Here is a 15762-nt window from a genome sequence, read left to right on the forward strand (position 1 = left end):
ATCATAGCATGCAAGCTGGCGCGAGGCCTTGGAGTTCTGAACCGTTTTCAAAATTTTTTACCTTTGAAAATTCTGCTTTTATTGTATTTTTCCATAATAGCGCCTTATATAAATTATGGTTGTTTGATTTGGGCGAGTAATTTTAGTTGCAATTTTAGAAGAGTTCAAGTTCTGCAGAATAAGGCTATAAGGTTGATTGGAAGGTATGATCGTGGTGTTGATAGCACTGAATCACTTTTTAGAAAGTTTAAAATTTTAAAGGTTGGTGAAATACGGGATTATCAAATTGGAGTTTTTGTATTTCAGTGTCTGAATGGTTTTGCACCGGATTTTTTTATGAATATTTTTAAGCCTAATTCGTTTTATCACGATTATTCGACTAGGAGTGCGGATAGTCTTGCATCTGAGCCACGGAACACAACGAGAGCGAGTCAAGTGACCAGACACATGGGCCCGTCAGTTTGGAATTCGTTCCCAGATTCTGTTCGTCAAGCTGAAAGTGTGCCGCAACTTAAAACCGGTATTAAAAATCATTTCTTTTCAGGAATTTGGTAGTGTTAATGGTTCGAGAGAAGGCTTTTTTTTTTTTTTTTTTTTTTGTAGATATTTTTTTTTTTTTTTTTTTTTATATTTTTTGCCATTATATATTTATCATTATTTTGTTTTATTTTTTTTGTTTTCCCCTTTTTTAATTTTAATTGGTTTGATGATTTGGCATGCATGATATCCAACCGGTCGCTTTTTCAAGCATCTTGTTGCTTTAGTTCGACATGTTGTGACAATGAGTTTTTTTTTTGTTAATAAAAATGTATTAACCTGAACCTGAACCTGAATCCTATTTCGGCTTCAAATTCAAATAAATCCTAATTGTTTTCAATAGAAACATTGTAGACTAGGTACTCTCATTATTTGAAGTGAATCCTATTTTGGCTTCAAATTCAGATAAATCCTAATTATTTTCAATAGAAACATTGTAGACTTGGTACTCTCATTATTTGAAGGCAGTCTTCATTATATGACCTTAAGGAATAAGTGGCAATGAATTGAACAAACTTGTATCAATGACAACCATATACAAGCAGTATCTGGAGCTAAGGGACCCATACCCACATATATACCCATGCGCTGCTAGCTGGAGAATATTGGGCGGTTGGGTTTGAAGTTTGGGGGTAGATGAGACTGGCTGTGCACAACCTTGACATTTTCTGTTCTTTTTTGGGGGGGATGTCATGCCATGACGGGAGGGCCAGGGGTCAGCTCTCGTGATTTTTGGAATAAAACATTGCTACTGAGTTACCCGAATGGTTAGGTAGCCGAATGGTTAGGTTTTCTGGTAAAATCTCTTCCTAATTCCATAGGTTCAATATGGCGGCAGTGTTCAATGTTTCCCACAAGTATTTGTTTTTTCGGTGTAACTTTGAACATTTGTTCAAAGTTAGCCTTGTCTTTCTACAATATGAATTCAATGTTCTGTGCTGGCCAATTGATAAAATTTGCGTTGAATTGGTGTAATAATAATAATAATTTATTTTTAACCCACATTTAAGCAAAACAAGTGGAGTAAATTACACTAGAAAGATTACACTAAACGAGTTTGCTCTGCTATTCAGACCTTTAGGAAACCATTGCGAATCTGTTGATTCCAGGAAAACGCAAATCAAGTTGAGCTGTTAAACTTGGTTTTAACTACTGATTACGTTTTGGACCACTTCCTAGTTCTTTCAGGCCTACTTTTGTTTCTTCTTTGATTGAAGTCTATTAGCAATCAATGGAAATGGACGGGGAAATCTCATCTACCAAAATTGAGGTTTCTGTATTACCTTGCTCTAATAGAGCTTTCATGAACAATTTGAAAGAGTCGTCTTTCACAGCTTGCTGAGCAAAGACGGCTGACAATTGTGGATAAAAATTGGTGGGATTTTCCCCGTCTCTTTTGGAAATACCTATAATTGTAAAATTATTTGAGTTGTTCATATTATTCCTTTGAAAATTTTGGTTTTATTTCCTTCTGGTTTCATCGTTGCCAAATACCCCTCCAGAATAATGAATGAAACAAAGGGAGCAATATCCCCAATAATATGTGGAAATGCAGAAGGCGAACTGCTTCCACCATTCGTGTGCTATAAACCTATGAGCATATTTAACTCATGGCGTACAGGAGGCCCTAAAAGAGCTCGGTATGCTGGATCTAAGTCCGGATGGTTTGAGAGCGAAGTTTTTGAAATGTAGTTTATGTCTCTAGCACTCCCTTACCTGAAGGAGAGGTAGAAAGTAAAAGTTTTGTAGGGCGGCAACCTGTCTTCCCACTTTTCTTCCAAAATGTTGAAAGTCTGTAGAGAAAACAACGTTTAATTTGTACGCCTCACCCCAAACGCTACAGATATACTGCAACCAATGGACTTTGCTTTTTTCGCTCCAATGAAAAGAGCATGGAGGAAAATGCTTGATGATTACAAAATGGACAACCCAAACGAAACCGCGGTAAGAAAAGACAAATTCCCCCAGCTTAAAGCTACTCCTGGAAATTCTAGCCGCAAATAGAAAAGCAACTCTTGAAAATGGCTTTGCCAAGTGCTTTTCACGCTCCAGAGTCCTTCAGGTAGACCCACTTTAGCCCAGCAAACTCCGTACAAGGTTGCGAACAACGTCAGAAAAGTTTTATTGGATGTCCTGCAAGCCCGCAGATTTAAAAAATCTGTGAGGAACGTCACGCGTAAACGTCTTAGCGTCGCACCAGGGAAAAGTATTGGAGAAGCAGAGGATTCGCGAGAGCACGTCTGAAATGGAAGTTGATGAGTCGGCGAGCGCTGGGCTCTCTATGCTGTCGAGCGGGGCAGTAGCCACAACGGGTGCAAACTACCCACGAGCCTCCGTGGATGGACGTTAGTTCATCGCGAAATTCTTCATTGCCGTATTTACAAGTATTTTGCAGTTTTGGAGGTAGATGCTCTTTCCTCTTACCGCTCGCTAAACGTGATCTGCCAGCGAAAAAACAAGAATGGATCCTTCTATTTTCCTAGGGTGAAAGACTCAGCATCAATCCATCCTGACCAGGTACATGGAAATCTTCCAGCCCCCCGACTCACTCACGGCGCAAAATTTGTATTTTATCATGACTTTGGTCAGCTGATACTGCACTAATTTGACTCTCTTTTGCCTTTTTATTTTAGAAGTAATGCTTTTCTCTCAATAAACTCAATATCAAAAGCATCAGAAGTCAGATCCCTCTATTTTTGGAATAAGATATCGTTAATGGTGTTTTTTTTTTTTTTGGGGGGGGGGGTTCAGGTCATGGAGGGAGGGCGGGGGTCGGCTTCATTGATTTTTAGAATCACATATCGTTAATAAGTTTTTTTTAGAGGGGGGTTTGAGACATGGAGAAAAGGCGAGGAGTCAGCTCCTATGCCTTATAGAATAAAATATCATTAATATTTTGTTTTGGGGAGGGGGTCCGGGCCATGGAGGAAGGACCAGCGGTTATCTTCCATGAGTTTTGGAATAAAATATTGCTAGAAAATTTGTTTGTTTTTGGTTGTTTTTTGGAGGGGGGATTGGGCCATTGAGGGAGGTCCAGGGGTGAGGTCCCCTGATTTTTGGAATAAAATAATTTTCATACGTTGTTTTTTTTGGGGGGGGGGGGGATGGAGGGAGGGCCAGTGGTCAGTTCTCATGATTTTGGAATAAAATATCGTTAATTAGTTGTTGTCGTTATTTTTTGTTGTTTTTTTTGGGTGGGAGGCCTTGTTTAAACCCTGAAGTTTTGTTATATGATCTTTGGTTTATTTTGAATAAAAAGCTTTCTCAAAAATTCTATGCGATGGATTTTAGAAAAAATATTATGGTGGAGGGGCTAGTTTCCCTCCTTTCACTTTTGGCCCTTAAAAAGGGAACTAGAACTTTCAATTCCCAATCGAAAGAGCTCCCTCCAAATTTTATACGACCACCCCTTCCATAAAAAACTTTTATGTCCCGGGGCAACACTTGCACCGAGGGTTGTGGAGGGGTTGTCATCATCAAAGACATAATCTCCAGAGCTTTCAACTACGCTGAATAAATTTTAATCTCAAAATTTTGATTGGACGGGTTTGGAGACATAGGGCCGTGCGGGGGAGAGGTTTTTTACCATCCAATCACTTTTTACTATTAAACAGGGCACGAAACCTTTCAATTTCCAATAAAACGAGCCCTTTTTGAAGTTATTAGGACAACAAATGGCCCAGTATTTATATCAGATACATTCGGCGAAAATACGAAGTGGGGAATGGATGCCCTCCGATCACTTTTACTCTTAAAAAGGGAGAAATTCTGATTTCCAATCCAATGAGCCCTCTCCGAAATCTATACTATCACCCTTTCGATAAAAAACTTATATGCCCTCAGGGTATAACTTACAACCCTTGCACTGAGGGCTGTGGGAGGGGGGTTGTCATCCTCAATGATATAATTTTCAGACCTATCAACTATGCTGAACAAAATGGCTATATCAAAAGTTTTATTGGATGTCTTTCGGGAAATAATCGGCAGGGGGGGGGGCTTGTTGTCCCAAGGGCACTAGCCCTTGCAATTTCCAATTGAAAATCCCTTTTCAAGGTTACTAAGGCAGGAAATGGTTATATCAAAATTTCTATGAGATGCATTTCGGGAGAATGCGACGCGTGGGGAGGGGGGGGGGGGTATTTGCCCTCCGATCAATTTGACACTTAAAAATGTACAAGAGCTTCTATTACCAATCAAATGAGCCCCCTCCGAAGTTTATGCAACCACTCTTTCTACAAAAACCTTATGTGCCACCAGGACATAACTTACAACCATTACCCTAAGGGCTGTGGGGCAGGGGGTTGTAATCCTCAAAGACAAAATTTCCGGACTTTTCAACTAAGTTGAACAAAATGGCTATCTTAAAGGTTTGATTGGATGTGTGTGGGAAAATGATGGGCGTGGCAGGGGCGTTGGATGCCCTCCAATCACTTTCATCTATTAAAAATGGCACTAGCCCTTTCAATTTCCAATCGAATGATCGCTTTTCGAAGTTTCTATGACAACTCCTTCTATACAAAATGTCCTGGTCCTAAAAAAAAATAATAATAAAAAATAATGTATTGTGCCCACATCGATCTTAACTTAGGCAGCGCTATTGAGCTGCCTATGAAAAGATATACATTGTGTCAGTCTTCATTCTCATTCTGCGAAAAATAAAATACTTAGGATGTCAACATTTATTTTAAAGATAAAATTTACAAAGGAATTTAAAAAGTTCACCAGTAGCCAAGTCCACGGCCATAGCCATAGCCACCGTAAAAGGGACTGTAAATACCTCTGTATAATCCAGCACCGTAAGATCCATAGAGTCCACCATAACCGAAGCCAAGTCCAGCGCCATAGCCAAAACCATAGCTTGGAAGGAAGGATTCACTTCCTTGAATGTCTGTGGCCTCCTTTTTTTCTTCTGATGGTGCACAGGAGGCAACCGCGAAAATGGCAAGGAAAACCTAGAAAAGAAAAATTAATTGATAATGGTAGAAATTTTGCAAGTTTTTTTGGAATAAATAACTACTATAGTTATCTTTTCATGAATAAATTGACAATATTTCAATTTGTAACGCTTTTGTTGTTTGTCCCATCGTTTCTATTTTTTTTTATTGGATTGTGAAATAACACATAACAATCAAAGTTTTATCTTTTCAAAAAGAAAATATTAGTTGAAATAATTCCCAGGAAATATTTGTTTATGTGGGAAATAGCCCACATTAGCTACTGTGCTTGCAACTTTTATATAAAAAGGGGCTTTATTTTGGTAACGATTACCTCATCAAGGTCAGTATATCATGTTTGACCTTCCAATTCCGTCGGTGAAGGCAATGGAAGATTTAGAAGATATATGTATATATATATATATATATATATATATATATATATATATATATATATATATATATATATATATATATATCATCTTTATATATATATATATATATATATATATATATATATATATATATATATATATATATATATATATATAACATCTTGCTAGATTTTATAATCCATGATGAAGAGTAACTTTAAACGAAAAACAAACAGAATTGGGCTGAGTGGTATCAGTATGGATACTGATACGACTCAGCCCAATTCTGTTTGTTTTAGCACGAGTTTTATTTACTTTTTAGGTGGTTGACATTATGGGAGTTTTTTTCCGATGTCGTTTGATCGTTTTTGAGGAAAAAAATGCAGAGCACCTTATGGGGGCACTATGTCTTCCATCACTTAGAGCGGTCAATGGAACTAATAAATTTCTGGTATTAGTATTTCCTCTCCCGCAACTTGACACTGTAAGCTTCATTTAGCCATCTCTGCCCCACAAAGCCCACATCCCCGTGACGATCTTTCTAAGGATTAAATAAAAAAAACAAGTTTTTTAAACTGAAAGTAAGGAGCGACATTAAAACTTAAAAGGAACAGAAATTATTCCGCATATGAAAGGGGCTGTCCCCTCCTCAACGCCTCCCTCTTTACGCTAAAGTTTTTTATTGTTCCAAAAAATAAAGTTGTGAGACAGAGTCAAACTTTAGCGTAAAGAGCGAGGCGTTGAGGAGGGGACAGTCCCTTTCATATACGGAATAATTTCTGTTCGGTTTAATTTTTAATGTCGCTCCTTACTTTCAGTTTAAAAAACTTGTTTTTTTATTTAATTTCTGATCGTTTTTTAGTTAATGCAGCTTTTATTTTGGCTCGCCGTCATTGAATAAGTAAACAAAATTTGCATAAAAATTTTATTTTTCTTCTGCTAAATGGATGTCTCTAAATTTGGTTCTGACGTAATTTACAAATTAACTTACGTAACGAACTTCTATATTCGTATATTTTTCTTCTGGCAAAAAATAAAAAGTTACAGATTTTTGCAGATATGAGCTTGAAACCTATGTTATAGGGTTTTCTGATACGCTGAATCTGACGGTGGGATTTTTATTAAAATTCTTTCACTTTTTGGGGATGTTTCCCCCTCTTTAAAAATCAGGTAAATTCAGGCTCGTAGTCAATAGTCAAAAAATCAGGCTCGTAGTCATTGATGAGTAATACTAAACTTAATAAAATTCATATATTTAGAATCAGCATTATAAGCCCTTTCTTTTGATACATTTATTGACATCAAAGTTCCGTTTCTAAAAGTTTCGATTACTATTGAGCCGTATCGCTTGTTTTTTTTTATTGTTTTTTTTATTACGTATATGTTATTACGTATATGATGGGGATCTCCCCTTATTCAATACCACGCTTTTTACGTTAAAAGTTAAAAAAAAATTTAATTCACAAACCCCTGAATCACAAAGGCCGTTTAATTAGAATAGATAGCTCTTTTGAAAGCACTAAAAAAAACTGTAGCGTAAAGAGCGATGTATTGACTTATTGTCAATACATCTTATTATAGAATTGAGGGGGGCATCCCCTCATATACGTAATAATTTCTGTTCATTTTAAGTTCTAATGTTGCTCTTTACTTAGAGTTGAAAAAACTTATTTTTTTTAATTTAATTTCTGATCCTTTTTTAAATAATGCTTGAAAATACGGCGCCCCCTTCATAGAAATGTCCCTTACCCCAAAGAAACATCCTCCACGGACAGATTCTCCCGAGTAACCCCCTCCTCCAGCCCCCCCCCACCAGAAAAAAATCCTCCCTGAAAATGTCTGTATACTTCCCAATAACCAATACAATATGTAAGCAATGGACAAAGTTCATAACTTGCAGCCCTTCCCCCTGGGAACTGTGGGGGATTAAGTCATCGTAAAAGACATATTTATTAGATTTTCGACTATGCTGAACAAAATGGCAATCTCAACATTTTAATTGGGTGATTTTGAGAAAAATATGAGCGTGGGAGGGGGCCTAGTTGCCCTCCATTTTTTTTGGTTACTTAAAAAGGGCACTAGAACTTTTAATTTCCGTTCCAATGAGCCCTCCTAAGATATTCTAGGACCACTGAGTCGATACGATTACCCCTGGGGAAAAGAAAAAAAAACAAATAAACACGCACCCGTGATCTTTCTTCTGGCAAAAAAGCAAAATTCCACATTTTTGCAGATAGAAGCTTGAAACCTCTACAGTAGGATTCTCTGATACGCTGGATATGATGGTGTGAATTTCATTAAGGATCTGTAACTTTTAGGGGGTCTTTCCTCCTTTTTTCGAAAATCAGCCAAATTTTCTCAGGCACGTAACTTTTGATGGGTAAGATTAAACTTGATGAAATTTATATATTAGAAATCAGAATTAAAATATGATTCTTTTGATTAATCTATTGGTACCAAATTCAGTTTTTTAGAGTTTCGGTTACCATTGAGCCGGGTCGCTCCTTACTTACAGTTCGTTACCACGAACTGTTTGATAATATGCTGACTTCTTGCTATTTTCGTTTTTTTTTAATATTTCTTTTAGCCAGCACCAAAAAGAAATTAATAAGCTAAGAATTATGATTGAAATTAGTAGCATCCTAATTTCATCAATAATAAGGATGTATATATATAAATATATATATATATTCATATATATATATATATATATATATATATATATATATATATATATATATATATATATATATATATATATATATATATATATATATATATATATATATATATATATATATATATATATATATATATATATATATATATATATATATATATATATATATATATATATATATATATATATATATATATATATATATATATATATATATATATATATATATATATATATATACACAATTTATAGGACTTGGGTTCTAATTATTGGTTGCTGTGGTAAAGAGTTGCCATAATAGCCCTATCCAAGAAAATACCAAACGTCTGTTAAGAAGTGTTTTTCGTAAAATTCTTAGGGAACTTTCAGAAAATTTTATTGCTACTGATTTTAAGTTTAATATGGCCTTTACTTTTCTTTAATATATATATATATATATATATATATATATATATATATATATATATATATATATATATATATATATATATATATATATATATATATATATATATATATATATATATATATATATATATATATATATATATATATATATATATATATAAATATATACTACGAAAACTTTACGAAAAAAAAGTTTTTTTTAAAGAAAAGTAAAGGCCATATTAAACTTAAGATCAGTAGCAATAAAATTTTCTGAAAGTTCCCCAAGAATTTTACGAAAAACACTTCTTAACAGACGTTTGGTATTTTCTTGGATAGGGCTATTATGGCAACTTTTACCACAGCAACCAATAATTAGAACCCAAGTCCTAAAATTGGTCTCAATCAGGAACCCTTATCGCTATCTAAATTCACAAAGTGCAAAGATTTTCAAACAGAGGTGTTTATTGTTTAAAGTTCAGGAAAGGTCTGCCTATTTCATACGAAAACATGATTGAAAACGAAAGTAGTCTTATCTAGAAAATAAATAACGTAGAAAATAAACATCATGACGTGAAAAAAAATGATAAACCATACAGTGGCGGATCCAGAGGGGGGGGGGGGCGAGGGGTGCCCCCAAATAGTAGTCTAAAGTAGCGTAATTTACCTAATTAATGCAAGTTTGCATTAATTAAACTTGCTCCTAACGTAAGTTTGTCGGATCAACCTATTTGCGAACCCCCCTAAAAAAATCCTGGATCCACCCCTGAAACCATCACACCTACTCCACAAGTTATTAGAAGAAGAAAAAATTCCTTATTTTCAGAAATTTCATCAACCCCCCGCCCCCTTTTTTATAAAATCCTACATAGGCCAATCAGTTGAGTCCACTGTATGTAAATAATAGATTAAGTCATAATTTGTATATAAATTAAGTCATACCTGTGAGATGGGACACTTGCAAACCACTTGGCTGGCTCACCAAGTTTTTTTCTGCTTTTTCGCAATTACGAATAATGCACTTTGTAACCATTTCTCATTGATTGACGAAAACACACTAACCCGCTAATGCAGAAATAAGTGGGAGGAGCTTTTTGTTCGTACCGAGAATGAAGACCAGAAATTATCTGCGATAAACTCACTGGATAATTCTATAAACTGTGGTCAAAGGAGTGTATCTCAAAAATAGAATTGGGTATTAACCCCCTGGAACCTAATTCTCAACCCGTTGTACAACCCATCTTGTCCAATCCGTTGCCTACACGAGCTCTAACTTTGTATATTCTGAAAGAGCGCAGCTTGAATGCTATCTGTGATTTTTTAATATGTACTAACAATGCCTGGCCCACCAGATACTATTAATGGAAAAAATTTGAGAAGCAGAAGAAATGTCAAAGGTGATAAAATCAAAAATAAGTTCAAAGAGTAGGCATATAAATGCAAAATAAATAAGGCAATCTAAAATACGTTTCTTCAAGAACAAGCCAAAACCGCCCCCCCGCTCGGCATGGAAAAATTTAGTAAGTAGAAGGAAAACTGGCGATAAATTCCCATAAGACCCATCTTATATGGTAAATCAGCGCCATTTGCATCGTAGCAACGTTGAAGGCCTTATGCTTATCATAAAGTTCATAAAACAGAAGTGCTATACAACAAGGAGAAGCAATGCTACCAAAAAAAAAATAATAAAGCATTTGACACTCACAAGATGGAATTTCGATATCCGTTGGATTGTTCCTTCCCCTTACTATATTATTCCAAGTCGCTCCAGTTGCCTAGAAGAAGTTTGTAGGGAGCTCTCCGAAAGACTTCACCAGGAGTAAGAGTCGCAGGCAACTGTATAGCTCTGTCTTCATTGACAGATTCCGGAGCCAGATCCCGAATCTGGACATGTAGTCTTCACTGCTTCAGAATTTTACGGGTTGCGTGCTAAATTTGAAAGTGAAGTCACATGATTCCGTAATATATAGCAAAGATGCTGCTCTATGCAGTTTTGCTGATCCAAACTAATTCTAAGTGGGGCATACCATAGGTTAAATCACTAAAAACTATATTTTTATTTCATCTCAGGATGAAAATAATATCTAAAAGTAATATTATGCAATAAATTGGCTTTTTTGAATTTAGTATTTAAAACAGTCGTATATCCTTTCATTTAGCTACCTTTTTGTAGTTTCTTATTGCCACGGCTTCAAAAATTAATAATTCCTCTTTTCAGTCATTTTGTACCAGGCGATCAATTTTCTAGATGAGAGCGACCTTAGTGATTTTGAAATAGAGGATAGTGGCAATGACTGCGACGAATGAAGGCCTTAAAGGCTTTCGCGATGAATTATCACTACCAGAAAACATACGACACACCCCTTGCTGCGACAAAATCGAAACTGAAGACATTTTTCGGTGTAACTATTCTGATGGGTAATCGGAAATATCCGAGGATGTTCTGCAGCAAAAGATTCCAAAGTCCTAATCATTGCTCAGAACATAAATCGAGACAGGTGCTTCAACCAACGGAGTAACTTGAAGTTTGTTGTAGAAGATGAATATGACAATGGCACCAGAGCTATTGACTGACTATGGAAAGTTAGACCACTTTTGGAAAGTGTTCGTTGAATGTGCACATCCCTTGAAAGAGGAGAGTTCCTGAGCCCGAGCGGATGATCCCATTTCCCTAACGATGTTCAATGAAGCAGTACGTCCCAAACAAACCCAATCCTTTTGGGTTTAAGAGAACTTTGTGCTATTTGGCTCATCTAGCTTGGTGCACGACTTAATCATTTACCGCGGGAAGACTAAGTCGTAAGAAGACCTTCAAGTAAAGTGATTAATAAGTGCTGCCGTACTGCATCTAAGTAAAGGCATCAAAGAAGAGACAAGAATATTTTTTGATAGGTTTTTTTACTTCGATTAAACTTCTTAAGAATCTTGCCGCTTTAAAAATCAGAGGAGCAGGCCCGCTGATGAAAAATCGTTTAGGAGGACCTCCGGTGAAATTTGACGGAGAGCTGAAAGGACTAGGTAAAAGAACGTCTGTTTGTTTCTTTCGAGAAGACAGAAAAATTGCTTTGACCCAATGGTATGACAACAAGCCCGTTTTCCTAGCCTCAAACACTGTTGCAAAATCACCTGAGTAAAATATAAGGAGTTATGATAAAAACAGAAGAAGTAAATTCATGTCCCATACCCCAAGGTTGTACGCGACTACAACCAGCACATGAGAAGAGTAAAATTATGCGACAGAATGATCAGCTACTAACGGTTTGACGCATGGACCAAAAGGTAGACGGTCCGGTTCTTCGCCACTTTTTTTATCTCTCCCTGCCCAATGTCTGGTTGCTCTATAGGAGAGACTCAGTCAAATCTGACCGTTCCTACGAGCAGCTGCTTTACTTCCGGTTCCACGTCGGGGAGTACCTAGCCATTGAAAAAGCTAGGGAAGTTTCAGCCGACCTTCTTGAGTCTGACATTGAAGACAAAGACATGAAAATGGAGGAGGAAGCCTCCTCGAAAAGAAGAAAGTGCGGTTCTTTGCTTTCGGAGCTGGGGCGCTCATTAACAGTAAAAAATCTCCAAAATTTGATGATCCCTGAAGAATAGTGCTCGCTTTCGCTATTCAGATCTTCCAATGTGCACGAGAGTCTGCTGCATCAAGTTTCAACTTTTTCGTTACTTACATGTTGGTGAAGGAACTAGAGAATGCTTTATTCTTTTTCACCGATAAGTAGTTTTGCTCTTTTTTATATTAAAATCTACTCTAATAAAAAAAGAACAATTCACGGTTGGACCCAATGTCCGACCGGTTGTCCCCACTTCTATCATCCCCTCTCCCCTAAGTCTGTGGGTAAATATTGGACCCCAATATATTACCTCCTCAAGTTGACCTGAAAAATGAAACATAACATAATTCCCAAAAATCATGTATATGCTCTTTGACAACCTGGACACATTTACACTCTTTGGACTTATTTAAGTTGCAAGAGCAGAAGTAGTAATAGTATTAGCCCTGAAAGTTTCAACTTAATACCCATTGTCGTTCTCGAGATATTTCTGAGCTGTCTTATTGGCAATTATTGGCAATTATTGGCGAGATATTTCTTATTGGCAATTACACACACAGTGCCTTTTGATGAAATTTTGAAACAACATTTAGTTTTAAAGCATAATATGCAAATTACATAACTGTGGGGGTTGACCTACCCAATCACTTTTGACTCTCAAAAAGGCCACTAGAACTTTTAATTTCCAATCGAATTAGCTCCTTTAAAAGTGTAAATAATATTGCCAGCTATTATAGAGCGGCGCTGCCTAAGATATTACTTATGTGCCCTTTTGAAAACCTTCATGCATACATTTTTTCCATTTAGTTGAAACTCCCCCTAGACGCTCCCTAAAAGTTTCACCTTAATACCGTTAGTGTCATTAGTTCCGCCTAAATATTCAGAATTTATGCAACAAAACTACTGTTCATCGAAAATTTTGACTAAATAATCAATTCTTATCCGAAGTTTTACTGACAATCCAGCATTTGCATTCTCAAGCAGAAAACTGAAAAAGCGGTAAGCAACAAACCAATTTACAAGTTTTGGCATATACACTTTAGTAGCAAGAAACAACTTTCACTTTCCAAAATACTGAAAACTTGTAATTATCCAGGGGGAATATGGATGAGAATTATCTGAGGAGCAATTTTCGGGGGGGAAATTTCCCGGGAAGTTTTTCGAGGGAGGAATTTTCCAGGAGAATTGGGATTTCCCGGGAATAATTTTCTACGGGGAAAATACACCGGGAGGAATTTCCCCGGGAGAATACACCACAGGGAGGAAGTCCCATGGGGAATACACCTAGACCTGTTGTCTACATCCTCTGTCTTAATCAAACCAGCAATTTGAAAAGTTCAGAGTCCCCTGTGCATAAAATTAAGGAAAATCCAAATTCAACGTATGAATTTGATTGATTTAGGGTAGAAACATGAAACTATAGCAACTTTGCAAGTCAAAATCATTTTCATAGTAGAAAGAAAGATAAAAAAAAGTCGAAAAAGAAAGACTTACAAATATTTTCATAATTGTTGGTTGTTCTGGACAAGCAAGTTTCTTAGTAAACTTATTCATTTCTGATGAAGAAATGTTATATCTCAGGCTTTTATATCCAAAAATCCTTATTCTTTGAGACCTTGAGGAAAGCGCAATTTAATTTATTGCCAGAAGGATTAAAGGTTTTGAGAAACAAAATGTCTATTATTGTCTCCAATAGTATTTTAAGAATAGTAGAAAAACTTCCGGATTACTCAATATTTCTTTTATCTTAATAAACAATACATGGTTGTCTCGGTAATTAAAATATAACAACAAGCACTTAGATTCAAAATGATGAAATGGCTATTAATTAAAGGGAAAAAAGGAATTGGCTTATTCAGTCGCTTCTATGTTCTTTGAAGCTAGTTCAAGTCCTATCTTGTCCATTTGCACAAAATAATATAGAAACAAATTTAGAGGGGTTTAAATACCTTGGTCTAAAAACTAATAGAACAAATAGAACTAATAGAACTAATAGAACTAATAGAACAAATCGAACGTAAATTCTTGCAGAGAATTCGCCGCATTGGCCTAGATCAATTTCATTTTGGTTGTAATCAAGCCGTATAAGGATAATTTTTTTTCTGGGGGGGGGGGAGGGTTGAATTTTGGAGGGGCTAGATAAATTGATCAAGTATATTGAAGCAAACAGGTTGAGTTAAATTGGTTACTGACGTGTTATAGCAACTACAAAGAAGTAAACTTAGGTTAATCCTAATGAAATATACCGAAATATGAAGAAAATATAATACTTTGGTAATAAAATTGTCAAAAATACAACAGAGAATTATCAAAAGCAGGCCACCCACAATGCATTATGTTAAATACCCAACCCCCTCTATATTTTAAATATTTAAATAAAATATACCTGTATAGTTACCGTTTGTCTCGCTCAGGCTAAGCTGATTATCTCCGAGTGGAAACCGAAAACCGGTTTCATCACAGATCAAAAACAAAGTATGGTCGCTATAACACATAAGTAGGCTACCTTGCGTTGTATAATATGAAAAAAAATTAACACTCCAGAAGAGAGAGCCACATCCAAATGGCATCGTCACTGACTTAAGGTCATACATGGGGTGGCATACTTCTTTTTTTAACACATATTCAGAAATAACATCTATTCACTCTTTCAAATTTCTTTTTCGAAATCTTGGTAACTCAAAATCCTTATGTCTTAGCGCTGTCAATTTACAGGAATTAGGGGAGAGGTAAAAAAGTAATTCTCAAAGTTTAGGCTGTTTGTTTTTCAATTTTTCCATTAAAACACCAAACTAAGCCATTTTTCAGTGACTACACCAAAAGACAAAGCTATTTTTCAAAATTTGGGAGGGGGAAGACAAAAATTTGCAACCATTAATTGACATAACTGTTAAAATGACCTCGATACTTATCCGTCTACTTGCGCGCTTCCAGGCTTACCATTTACGTTCGGCTTCATTAGAACTAATGGTGTGATTCTTAGATTAGAGGATGTTTCGTAAGCACGTCCTAAGACAACAGTGGCTATACATGACGTATGAAAAGGAAGAAATAATAATATATTAATAATAAAATCAAATAGTAGAGAGGGGTCAGGAGGTCCCATTGCTCACCCCTGCTGCCACCTACAACTTTTTTTAACACAATATATTGGCACGATAACCACGTGGTTTATTGTTTTTTTGTCAATGAGAATTTGAAAAACAGGAATTTTGTCACATTTATGTATGTTTTCATGGATGGTTATGGATGATTTATGGTTTTTGTCAGTGAGAATTTGAAAAAACAGGAAT

General features: G+C 35.9%; 1 protein-coding gene across 1 annotated transcript; it reads right to left on the bottom strand.

Annotated features, from left to right (window-relative positions):
• Positions 1 to 5201: 5201 nt before the first annotated feature.
• On the bottom strand, positions 5202 to 14035 carry LOC148944772 (uncharacterized). The gene is made up of 2 exons (XM_089100063.1): positions 13964 to 14035; positions 5202 to 5489 (listed from the first exon to the last, which is right to left on the bottom strand). The coding sequence occupies exons 1-2, from the start codon at positions 14021 to 14023 to the stop codon at positions 5256 to 5258; spliced, it is 294 nt and encodes a 97-aa protein (XP_088956189.1). The 5' UTR covers positions 14024 to 14035; the 3' UTR covers positions 5202 to 5255.
• Positions 14036 to 15762: the final 1727 nt, after the last annotated feature.

Source organism: Artemia sp. Qi Xiang Cuo, chromosome 14 (genome assembly GCF_049724085.1).
Source record: "Artemia sp. Qi Xiang Cuo chromosome 14, ASM4972408v1, whole genome shotgun sequence".
Lineage (NCBI taxonomy): Eukaryota > Metazoa > Arthropoda > Branchiopoda > Anostraca > Artemiidae > Artemia > Artemia sp. Qi Xiang Cuo.